General features: G+C 43.6%; 1 protein-coding gene across 1 annotated transcript in view; it reads right to left on the reverse strand.

Annotated features, from left to right (window-relative positions):
- grin2ca (glutamate receptor, ionotropic, N-methyl D-aspartate 2Ca) overlaps positions 1–13,003 on the reverse strand; it is a gene marked incomplete at both ends in the record, with an annotated part of 125,170 nt that overhangs the window by 74,341 nt on the left and 37,826 nt on the right. The window contains 2 exons of the mRNA XM_080723949.1: positions 2,844–3,175; positions 4,808–5,077. Of these exons, the coding sequence (XP_080580075.1) occupies positions 2,844–3,175; positions 4,808–5,077 (602 nt within the window). The remainder of the gene's footprint in view (positions 1–2,843; positions 3,176–4,807; positions 5,078–13,003) is intronic.

Raw genomic sequence — 13,003 nt, forward strand, 5'->3', positions numbered from 1 at the left:
AATCGTGCAAAGACGCCGACTGAAAATGTTTTGATCTGCATTTGCACAGACACCAGACCATTCCGTGACACACACGTGATTGCTGTAATTTAAAGTTTAAAGCGTAAGATTGCAATGGGCATACCGGCTTGCGCGGCATTCTCTTAAAGGCAATGGCATCTGACACACTGATTGGTTTTATTAATGTAACGCCCAACTATGCATAATGTAACGGAGGTAGCACATGTGTTTAGGGATAAGGCTGGTGTCAGAAGATACTGTAGAACAAGGCTACTCAACTCAAGATGGCTCAGGGGGCCACTCAGCAAAATACCATACCAAGTCCAAGAGCCGCAAGCAGAGAATGACGGTCCCATTTTGGACATTTAGTCAATGATTTTGTAACACACTATGACAAGTCTAAAAATTAACTCTATAACCGCTTTGGACGTTCCCGTTCGCCCCATTTTTCCCGGCGGCGCGATGCCAATAGTACGTTCTTTGGCTCGTTCTTTTGTACCTTGGTTTGATGTCTGTAAACTGATGAGGGGTCGCGCGGGTGTGTACCGTAGAGACAGCTCCCGTAAAAGTGCTCTCAAAAACCCACTGGACGTTAGCATCAATGGAGTAACAAAACACTTCCTTGTTATTTTCTCTGGGTCTATTGCTCTGTAGCGATTGAGCGGCCTTGACGGACGACAGCCTACCGCGGCCATTTCACATTAATTCTTGCATGAGGCTGCCCTCTACTGCTTGTATAGCCAAAGTACACCTATTTAAGGAGAAAAGAAAATAATGAAATACATCTTTGTCTATAACATCGCAAAGGTAAGGTGCTTTTGCTGGCACAAAACCCAATAAATAAATAACAACATCTGGCAGTAAAACTGTTAAGGAAACACACAGAAAAAGGCCAAATTTCCATTCATGAGGCCAAACCTCATTGAACAAAAAGATCGTCATGGAATGATTAACGATGAAATGATGAAGTTTCTTCTTTTGGAGCAAACTAAAACTAAAAACTAAAAGGGTCTTGTATGAAACAAGACAAAAAAATGTTCCCCAGTGTTTTTGGAAAGAAATTACATCAGAAATGATTTGTCCACACTGAAAGTAGACAAAATATATTTTTTGTTATGACCATGACAGGGGCTGCAGGTTGAAGAATAGCACTGCTGTAGAAACTTGGCCTCAGGAATGCCCCTTGCGCATGCTAAATCCCCAAGTGGTGGGTATAGCGACTTGGGCACAAAATAGGGCCCTTGATGTCACAGGGTTAGGGTATGAAATGTCTCAGGGAATGGAGAATGTGTTGGCACAATGAAGCCCACTACATGCCCAGAATAGGGAGAGCGGCTTTAACAACATTTATCAGACAAAAGCCAGGATTGTGTGTGTTCTCATGCGTCCAGATGGCAGCTGACTGCCACTGTTGCCAGCCTTTGCTGACTGCCAGTGTTGCCAGATTCCACGCAAGAAACAAGCAACCACCGGGTCTATGAAAACAAGCCCAAAGGAATATAGGCCACAAGCAGGGACGTGCTGGGCCCCTGATTCAGCCTGGGGAAAAGAGTTGGAGAGGCCCTCATTGCGCGCTATAGAGAGAGATCTCTCTCTATAGTGCTCAAAGATTTGCCTATTTCAGATCATGACAAGTGACAAGCCAGTGGGCCAATTACTGTACATGAGTTATATTTCGTCGTCGTCGGGTGGAAACCTTGTATGTCCAAAACCGTTTGTTTTGTATTTATCATTTAAAAAATTATTTAAACTAGTGAAAACAGCCGATCTACAAGCAGACAACGCCTAGCGGTGCGAGGCGCTGTGTGCTTGTAGATCTGCTGTTTTCACTACTTTTGTGCGACGGCCTTGTATGATGAAGCAGGGCTTTGCTTTGCGAAAAAAATTACAAATTTGAAACTTGGAGATACGAGAATGGAACGAAGACAGACATTTTATTTTTTATTTTTTTTTCAAATGGCCGGCCTGGACCGGCCGGGAATGAACCGGCCGTTCGGGAGTTGTCCCGCTTTTCCCAATGGCCAGCACGTCCCTGCTATGAAAACAAGCCCAAAGGAATATAGGCCACAAGAGCACTTTAAACATGGTATGTGATTATACGCAATCAGCTATTTGAGTGTGGACACATACATATTAATTTGGGGGTCTTTGGCATGAAAATACTTGAGAACCACTCGCTTAAACAACATTAGGAATCACGGCCCCAAATAAACGACACTTTAGAAACAAGGCCAGAAAAAGCCCACACCTCTACCTGTCTTCCTCCTCTCCTCTCCATTTAGATAGCCCTGCTGTCCTCTTGGACATCTATAAAGTGAATTTAGATGGCTCGGAGAGTTTGGACGCAGTGTTAATTTCGTAGACTCAAACTGTGTCACAATTATTACATAATCGTCTAATAATTATTTGACATAATCGCAATTATTTTGTCATAATCGTCAAAATAGTTTCCACGTTGAAAAAACTATTTCTAAAATAGTGGAAATAGCCGATCCACAAGCTCACTACGTGTCTCATCTATCAATGTTCTTTTTTAAGTTTAAAGTTGTCAAATATGCCAGTAATTTCTTTGTATATTTAGGTTATGTGTCATATCTGCCATGTGTCAACTTCAAAGCCTACAAGCCAAACAGAAATGTGATTGTCAACAACAAAAATTAAATCGTTAATCGCAATTATTTGAGCGAAAATAATCGTCTATGTAAAATGCCATAATAATCGTGACAGCCCTAATAGGGCAGTGGTTCTCAAACTTTTCAGGCTGCGACCTCCCAAATAATCATATTTTAACTGGGGGTCCGGACCCACAGGTTGAGAACCACTACTATTAGTGTGACCCCTACCTGAACAGGGTGTCGTTGTTGGCGGGGGGCTTGGTGGGGTTGTGACAGTCGCTGTGGCCCTCGGGCACGTAGCCCCGCTGCTTGTGGAAGCTCTGCGCCCCCTTGACCACGATGGCCACGCCGTCGCGCACCCGCTTCCGCAGGCTCATGCGCCAGCGGTCCGTGATGATGCTGATGATGCCCACGGGGAAGCTGTCGGGCGGGGGCACGTCCGGGTTGCCCACCGCCAGGCTGGGCACGATCCAGATGTAGCCGGGCCCCACCAGGCCCGCGCCGCGCGCCATGGTGAACAGGTACTGGGCCTCCTCGTGGTTGCAGTACACCAGCAGCACCTGCAGGGGGAGAGGTGGAGTTTAGAAATGTTGTGTTGTAGTCGAGTCCAAGAGGGCGGATTAGACCCGTACTTCCCGTTTCTGCGTGACGTAGGTGGATACCTTTTTAGGATGCGGAAGCATGTTTGGAGTCTATTCATTTACAATGAGAGAGCTAACGTGAACACAGAGCAAAATAAAAGTTCAGAAGCCATGGTCACTGAACTAAATATTGGACCCGATCATCACAAGCCTAATAATATTAACAAAATTGTCATGCTAAAGTTGCTTTTTTCAGTGACACAACAAAGGAAAAAAATCGACTTTATTATTGCTCTTTAGCTGTCCCAGCAACACACACTCGCGGAATCTATAGCACCAGTAAACAGGACGTGCGCGAGATTTGCCGTCAGAGCCGACGCCCACTTAGGAGGCTTTTTGTAGGATTTGTGTACCATGTCGCACTGTAGTGGATCCAATGAGGTTGAGCTATCTTCATAAATTAAATATCTTTGGTCAGTCCACCTAAAGCAAGTCCAAGTCAAGACCGAGTCTGAGGGGGGGCAAGTCCGAGTCAAGACCGAGACCAACGGAGGTCGAGACAAAGTCAAGACCAGATTAAAAATCTCAGGACATAATTTAATATCTTTAATTTTCTGGACTATGGGTTTTCTTACTAAATCATAATCATCATAATTCATCAATGAAAAGCACCAGACAGCACTCTTATAATGGGCTCCTCATAATATGGGTATAATACAATTATTTCATTGCATTGTCTTGACTCTTGACTCGAGTGGACTCGGTGGGGGAAGAGTCCCGAGTCCCTTATAGTCCGAGACCAAGTCAAGACGAGACCGAGACGAGACAGAGACAATGAAAAATTTGACTCGAGTCGAGTCATTGACTCGAGTACTAACACACTAAAGAAATGTGTCACTTTATTTTATCTTTTTGGAAGTGAGCTTGGAGCTTCTATACCTCCAAATAACTCTACAAGGGTCTAGATGTCTACTAACCAGTCACTTCTTCAACCCAAGAACACTAACTAACGCTTGGTGATTTTCACCCGGACAATTATGTCTATATGTTTTTTAGCCTCTACGCAGACTACGCAGTTGCGTGGAGCCCCGAAGATAGACGAGGCCCCCTGAGCTGCCCCGTAAAAATTACGTTTCCTGTAAACACAACATCGCTCTGTCGTGGCTACTCTCTCTCTCTCGCTCTCTCCCTCACTCCCAGGTAAACACCAACACACTACTTTTAGGAGCACAATGTAACATTTTTTAAAGACAGGGTCCCATGATCATCAAGTATTATGATTATAGCCTACTAGGAGGAAGCTTTTTTTTTTTTTTTTAAAGTGTACAGGACATATTAAGGATACAAAATCAACTGAGTTTGGTTTTGTTGCAATTAGTGGGAGGTTGACCCCTATTTTTGCATAAAATGCCTGGACTAAAGGGCACTTTGTCTACAATTTCTGTTCATTTTAGTTAGTTGTTTCGTAAACACATAATAAAGTTAGTCGTTGTTTTCTTAATAGTTTTTCTAGTTTTTATACAGTTCAGCTAACGAAAATGCATCTTATTAATTTGTATTATTACATTTTCCGTTATTCCGCGAACTACAATAACCTCGCTTATGTTATACCTGGGCGTCGATCTGCTGCAGGAGGCGGCTGGCGCGGATGTCGTTGAGGCCGTCGCCGGACATGTCGAAGGTGAGCACGTCCTGCAGCTCCCAGATGAAGTAGCTGGTGTCGGTGAAGGACTTGATGTAGTCTATGTAGGCCTCGTAGCCCGGGTACAGGCTGGTGATCACCACGAAGCTGTCCCAGTTGTACTCCTCCATCACCTTGAACATGCCGTTGATCTGCTGCTCGATGGACGCGCCCAGCTGCAGGAAGGTGGAGCCCTCCTCCTGCCAAAGATGGACACGCAGAGTTATGGGCTTTGCACACATGCCCGTTGAGTTTATTTTCTGTTTGCTGCATGATTAAAATGCATTGGATTTGGTGTGCAATGTAGTGCGGAATCCACACTGCGGATCCGAAAAGGAGTCATAAAAGGAGTCAATAAGTTTTTACCACATGCGAAAAGATGCACAAATAGAACTGGGTTCGATTGGGGGAAAAAACACACTGCCGCAGCCACTTGACGCACTGCGAATTCGGAGCAGGTGTGCATGCGGTCATAGAGAATCATTGGTTTCTTTAAAATAAATGAAATCGTCCGTTTTTTCCGTGCGAAAAATCGCGCCTGTCTGCAAAGCCCTTTATGATTAGGGATGGAGCTCGAAACAAGGGCCCGCTACAAACTCGATAACAAAATGTATGTATTGACTAACCGGTATCAATAATCTTTGGGCTTATCAAGCTTGTTATCGAGCATAGTGGCCCATGACGTCATGTTTAAACAATCAAGACAAGAGGCGATCAATAAATAGTTACTGTACTATGCATAATATAAAGCCATTTAACACTTATTGCACACTAATGAATGATTGTTTTAATGATATTTAATGATAATATTTGTTGCTTTTGCCAATAATTGTCATCTCCATAGATGGTGGTCAGCCACAAACTCACAGTCACAACTACTGGACAATAAAAAAGAAAATACCAGTTCTTTTCAATGTCTTTCCAAAGAATTTTAGAAAAGGCTCAATAGTGGGCTCGATAAAGAGAAATAAGACAACGGGTATATTGTGTATTGCATAACATGCATTGCCAATTTTCATTGTTTCCAACTTGCATTGTTCCCAAGTAGGCCGGTATAGTTGAAACAAAGGTGCCAAGTAATACAAGGAAAGATTAGAGCTATAGGGTGCGTGATGGACTACACCACACAGCAGAACATTGGGAGTGTTTTTGCTTTGCTCTGCAAGCTCACAGCGTGCCGCAATGTGACACGCTTAGATCTTGTAAATCGGGCTATTTCTGGCAAAGACATTTGGTGAAGAGCAGGGGTCTTCAACAGGGGGTCCTTAGAGTTACAACAGGAGGGCCGTCAAATCCTTGTGTTATAGGATCATTCTTTTAAATTAACAACTTGAACCCTTGCATCCCTATTCCGAGGGGAACTTTAGGCCAAAAATAGCAACCTCTCAACTGTAGATCGGCTGTTTTCGGTTTGGTGTAGAGGTAAAAAAAGAGCAGACCTAGTACAAAGTGAAAGGTCAAGTTTACAAAATATCAACGATTTAAGTGGTTAAATGTCTGAAAATACAAATTAACATGAATCCAACATACACTGATGACAGTGCTGTCAAACAAGTCTATGAATCTATCTATGAAATCGATGGAAATCTGCATCACACATTTACACAATATGTAGAGGGGGTCCCTGCTTCATCTCTCTCTCAACTAAGGGGTCCTTGGCCTGAAAACGTTGAAGACCCCTGGTGTAGAGGATCTAGGATCTATAGTGGTTAAGCTCAGCTTAGTGAGATGGTGTCAGAAAAAGAACAGAGCTGCTAACAATCAACGCGCCGGTGTGTCGTTGTAGATCATTTGTTTTTTTGGTGAAAGCAGCGCCCTTTCGCAACATAATTAAGCTTCACGCTCTGTCAGGCCCGCGCACAATCGATTTGCTCTGGGATAATGAGAAGAAATTGGAAGATCATAATTCAATTTAGGGTCGTGTGCGATTATATTTCTCTGGGGGGAGAGGAAGGGGGGGGGAGGGGAGGGGAAGGGCTTTCCAGGTATGGCTAGGGGTTTTCCTGGACGACGTCATGCATGGATGCATGTGCGAGGGCGGGATATTTAATCATACGTATAACAGAATCTGTGATGTTGCCATTACCTTACCAGAGGACATGACCTACAATTTGATCAAAGATAATGGCTCGCATAAGCAAAACTGGTCCCTCATTGGCTGTTGATGGTGATGTCACCAAGAATGCTGGTTCCTGATTGGCTACGGGCGTATAAACACAAAGAGATACACCACCGAACGCAATATATACTGTGTATATATATATATATATATATATATATATATATATATACAGTATATATACTTTATAAAATAATCATTATCACATGATTGTGTGAAGATTATGACCTCTTCACACTTCACTTTCCCTGATCTTTCCCTGTAAAGCATTTCCCTTCCTATTGTCGTGTCTGATTTATCAGGCGTGAAATGAGGTCAATTCACACATAGCTTTGAATGCCATATCTGTAATAATTGCGATTACAGCATCACTTTTAGACACAATAACTGTGTGGCCCTAACATGTACTGCGCGCACATACACGCACACACGCACGCATGCACGCACGCACGCACGCACGCACACATTCAATGCTAACACACGTGTATGCACGAGCACAAACATAAAGCATGCCACCCAACTCCTACACAGTACAATTCTCAGTGTTAATGTTTGAGAAGTGAGCCGTCCGTATAGGTCCATTTACAATCAAGGATCTTCAAAATGTTTCAGGTTAAAGGACCCCTTAGCTGAGAGAGAAGATGAACCAGGGACTCCTAACACATATCGGATTCATGTCAAGTATCTCTGAGGACCCCTAGGGATCCCGGACCCCCTGTTGAAGACCCCTGCTCTAAATGAAGACTGAGGATATGAGGGTGCAGTATAGGCCGTCCACTGCAGTCGTTTTGCTGTGGGGGCTGCAGGTCCATTCATCATCACATTAACCCATGTGTCTCCTGTGTCCACGCCCCCCCCCACCCACCCCGGTTATCAGCCATATACACTTTGCTTTTACGAATGCACACGGAATGGGTCTACTCTTTCCCAGATCTTTCTATAAATGGTAAATGGTGCATTTATATAGCGCTTTTAACCAAAGCGCTTTACAGAGATTGTGCATTACATTCACCCATTCACATACACCGGTGGCGGAGGAAACCATGCAAGGCACCAACCTACTCACCGGGAGCAATTAGGGGTTCAGAGTCTTGCCCAAGGACCCTTCGACATTAACTCAGGGGGAGCCCGGATTCAAACTGGGAACCCTTCGAGAACCCTTCGTGCTCTAATAACGGTTTCTCTACCCCTGACCTATGCCGCCCCCTCTATCAGGTGGACAGCGATTACAATTTACAATTTAGGCATTTAGCAGACGCTCTTAATCCAGAGCGATTTACAATAAGCAGGTAATACAGCAATACAATAAGCAAGATAATAAGTCAGATAATACGTCAATACATTAACAACAATACAACAAACGCATAGCAATATCAATCTAGAAAAACAATAAAGTATGTAGACCACGCACCTAAATCAATGAAAAGTTTTTGTACTGAAACCCCCGGAGCTTTTCCATTTATGCTGCATGCATTCTCTTGTTTTTCATTATCCCTCCAAACACTGTGACCTTCAGAGCAACGCAGGAGGACAATGTTCCTGTTGATGACTTTATACGCCATAGGTCCATGCAGGACCCCTAGGAAGTCCTCAGAGTTACTAAAGGTAACTTTCTCAGAGATTAGGCAATACATGCATTTACACCAGGGGTTTTTAAACCTTTTTGACTCAGGGCTAGGGATGGGTATCGTCTGTGATACTTTTAATGGTATCGATTGCATGACGTCAATACTATCGGGTATCGGTTCACGTAAAAACGAACGATACCTCGTTTCGATACTCTGGAACGCACCCCTGGCCTGTTGCATCTGTAACAGTTGGGCTACTGAGAGTTTATAATGACTGCTTTAGTAGGCTACACTCGTTACTGTGGAAAATAGCCGACAATAGCCTATAATGTTTATTATTATGATGATTATCCAACGTCTATACTCTCCGCTCCGCCACACTGTGTGATCATCATCATCACCTCTAAACTTAAATAAAAAGTATCGAACAGGGTATCGTATTGATTCCCAGGTATCGAAAAAGGTATCGTATCGATTCAAAGGTGAACGATACCCATCCCTACTCAGGGCACCCCTGTAAATAACTGATTCCTGAATTACACTGTTAATTTTTAGAATCTTACATCATATATACGCGACGTAAATATGCACATCTTTCTACATATATGTCATGGAAAAATATCACACAGACTCACGTCTTATTACTGTAGTGCCGTATTTGCTTTGCAACAACAAAAGCTATAAATGGTTTGTAGCATACTGTATAGTTACGTGGAGTAATAAAGAGAATGAGATAAAGTGTGACATTTTGCCGGGTACATTCAGTGCCTTTCCTTGTGATGTGAAATATAAACAGCAAACAGTAATCCATTAAGAGGTGGCCTTTTAAAGACCTAAATGAAAAATACACTCACTTTTAGAGCATAGCCGAGGTCATAAATAATTATTAGATGCCCAAAAGTCTCTGTATTCTTATGTCAAAAGTCCCTAAAAGTCAAATTTTAATGACTCCCTGTCAAATGCAAACGTACATGAGTTATGACATACAGGGTGCGTTCGGAAATGCACACTCAACGCACTGGTGTGCCATGTTGTCGTTTGTTTATTCGGTGCACTCCACTCGGGTGTGCTGAGTGCATCACGTCACCGCCCACTGCACTCACTGAGTGCATTTCTGAACGCACCCACATACTGTATGTGTCATTTCAAACTTCACACGTCCTGCCATTGGCTATTGCTATTTTTATTAACTTCTCTGACTTTAAATCTACCTATGAAGTTGGATTCTGTTTTTTTTGTTTTTTTTTTCTTTTTGTCTCCACCAGCCGAAGGCTGAGTGGAGAGTATGTTTTCCCCTCCGTCCGTCCCGCAATATGATGTCATATTGCGTCATATTGCGTCATATTGCGTCATATTGGAGAGTATGTTTTCCCCTCCGTCCGTCCCGCAATATGATGTCATATTGCGTCATATTGCGTCATATTGCGTCATATTGCGTCATATTGCGTCGCTTGAGGATTGGTCGAGCTTCACATGACATTTTGGCTTTTGGCTTCAATGTTGTTTCCCCCTCTGTTTATACTCACAATTGAGTATAAACTACTTTTTCAGAACGAGATTAAGATAAGATCTAGAATAGATAGGATCACATCGGAATAAACTATCCCACTATAAACAAGATCTCCAGCCTTATCTTTCTCTAAGTAAGAGAAAAGAGCGCTGTAATCCAAGAAAGACCTGGAAGAAGCCGCTCCCGACCAAAGAAGCACCACAGGCTACCTCCCCCACAGAATCCAGCAGCCCCCTGGCGAGCCCTCAACCTTCTTAGCTTTCCCTGCCACAGAGCTCGCTGCCGGCCCCGCCAGCCACCGCCGCCGGTGTGCAGAGTCGAGCAAGGCATGGGTCGAGGAGTTGGAGAGGCTGAAGCAAGAGCAGCGGGAGTGGGAGAAGAAACTAGCGGCGGTGGACACCCTCAGCAGGGACGGATTCAGCATTATTCCAACTGCAGGGGTCAATGCCACGGCAGGTCCGGCATTTACAACCCCTGTAGAGTTGAGTAGTTCCACACTATGGTCTAACTCCGATACCATGGAGGACCAGCCGGCAGAGGCCTGCTGGCTGAAGCAAGAGCAGCGGGAGTGGGAGAAGAAACTAGCGGCGCAGGGCGTGACCACCAAAGAAAAAGTACGGGCTACCAACACTTACAATAAGAGGAAAAAGAGATCCCAGCAAAGCACTGACGAGAAGAAACAAGAACGGGCTACCAACACTACAAACAAAAGACACTGTAGATCATTGGAGAGAAAACGAGTGAAAACAGTTGATGATGTTGCAGCTGCTGCAGATGCATTCTTAAAAAAGATGTCAGAAAGTGGACCCAATTATGTCTGCTTTTCCTGTGAACGAATGCTTTACAGAGAGTCAGTGCTAGAGTTAAAACTTGAAAAGTACAATGCAACAATCCACACGGCAAATCTGCTGGACAAAGAGCCAACTGTCACAAATAAAAACAAAACTTGGATCTGCCACACATGTCATCAGTCCCTGAAAATAGGCAAACTCCCCACACAAGCTTGGGCAAACAACTTACTACTGGACGCCATTCCCCCAGAATTACAGGACTTACACCAATTAGAAGAAAGGTTAATAAGTCAACGTATTGCCTTCATGAAACTGGTTGGCTTGCCAAGAGGCAGACAGAAGGCAATCCACGGTAATGCAGTCAATGTACCATCTAACCTAAACACTATTATCAAGTTGCTGCCAAGACTCCCTGACACTGCTGAAGTTGTTGCCCTGAAACTAAAACGCAAACTTGCTTACGAGGGGCACTACATACATGAGTTTGTGCGTCCCAAGAAGGTACTTGAAGCTCTATGCTGGCTAAAGCAACACAATACTCTGTACAGTGACATTGACATCTGTGAGGACTGGGAGGATCGCTGGCTCCAAGACAATACTGAATTGTGGGAAGCCATGACATCACCACAACAGAATTACCCAAAAAACAATGCAAATATCAGCGCAACTGCATTTACACCCAATTTGGGCAATTTGTACAAGAGATTGGCGGATTATGTTAAGCACAATGACTTGACTATCTACGATGTTCCTGACGATGGGAATTGTTTTTACCATGCTGTAGCAACAACACTTGAAAAAGCAGGTATACTAACTATCAGAGGTGCTGACATACGCACACAGTTGGTTACCTTTCTAGAAGACCCAAATGTACAGCAACATTACATGCAATTCCTTGAACTGCCCAATGCTGAAGCACAGCCAATCAATTCACTTGACTTTATATTTCAACAACAGCAGGAAATGACTTTGCTCATCGAGAAGATACGCAATGGTGATTGGGCTGACAACCTTGCAGTAAATGCAGTGGCAAACATGCTAAACATCAACATACTCATCTACAACAGTGACACAGAGCAGGACTATACAGTTGAATTGACCCCACAACAAGGCCGAAGTCTTAATACTGTCACAATTGGCCACCTTGCTCAAATACATTATGTAGCATTGGAGCAAATTGACCCCCATCTAACACAGCAATCAACAACCGACAATGTTCAAGACAATCCAAATGAAGAAGACACAAAAGCATTTCAACAAACCTGTCAACTAGCAGGACTCCCACATGACACAATCGACACAGAGCAAACACAGCAATCAAGTACTGAAACTATTCAAGACATTGAAGATGAAGAAGACAGAAAAGCATTTGAACAAACCAGTCAACTACGAGGACTCCCATATGACACTTTGCTTCAAGAAGAGCATTTTTTAGATGCAGACTCAATATATTCAGTTGCTCCTGCGGAACACCAAAGACCACGCGCTTTCTACCAAGATGACAAGTTTGAAGAGTTGGCAAACCCCTCAAAGTACCCTTATGGACGCGGTGGTTTAAAAACAGAAAGACCTAAACATATCACACTGAGAAAATATTTTCACCAACGACTTTTGCATGTGGATGGCCGTTTTGCTAAAGACACAGCAGCGTTTGCCATCGACGGCATTACAATTCATTCTGCACTCAACTTCAAACCTATTACTAAATCAAAAGCATACCAACCTCCAGGACACGATGCACTAAATACAATGCGCTCGCGGCTAGGAAAGCTTAAACTGTTGATCATTGACGAAGTCTCCATGGTGAGTGCAGATCTTCTATATCACATTCACAAACGCCTGCAAGACATCACAGGCATACACAACCCAGAGTCTCGTTTTGGTAATGTCAGTATCCTTGCAGTTGGTGACCTGTACCAACTTCCACCAGTCTTGGCCAAACCAATATTTTCCACCCCTTCTGATCCCTATGTCAAACTTCATGGCTCCTTATGGCAAGAAAACTTCCAACTGTTTGAACTAACAGAAACAATGCGCCAAAAAAACGACCAACGCTATGCAGAACTACTTATTAGAGTTCGCACAAACACATGCTTTGAAGAAGACATTGCGCTATTACACACCAGAATTGTCTCCAA

Source organism: Nannobrachium achirus (assembly GCF_963921795.1).
Source record: "Nannobrachium achirus genome assembly, chromosome: 4".
NCBI lineage: Eukaryota > Metazoa > Chordata > Actinopteri > Myctophiformes > Myctophidae > Nannobrachium > Nannobrachium achirus.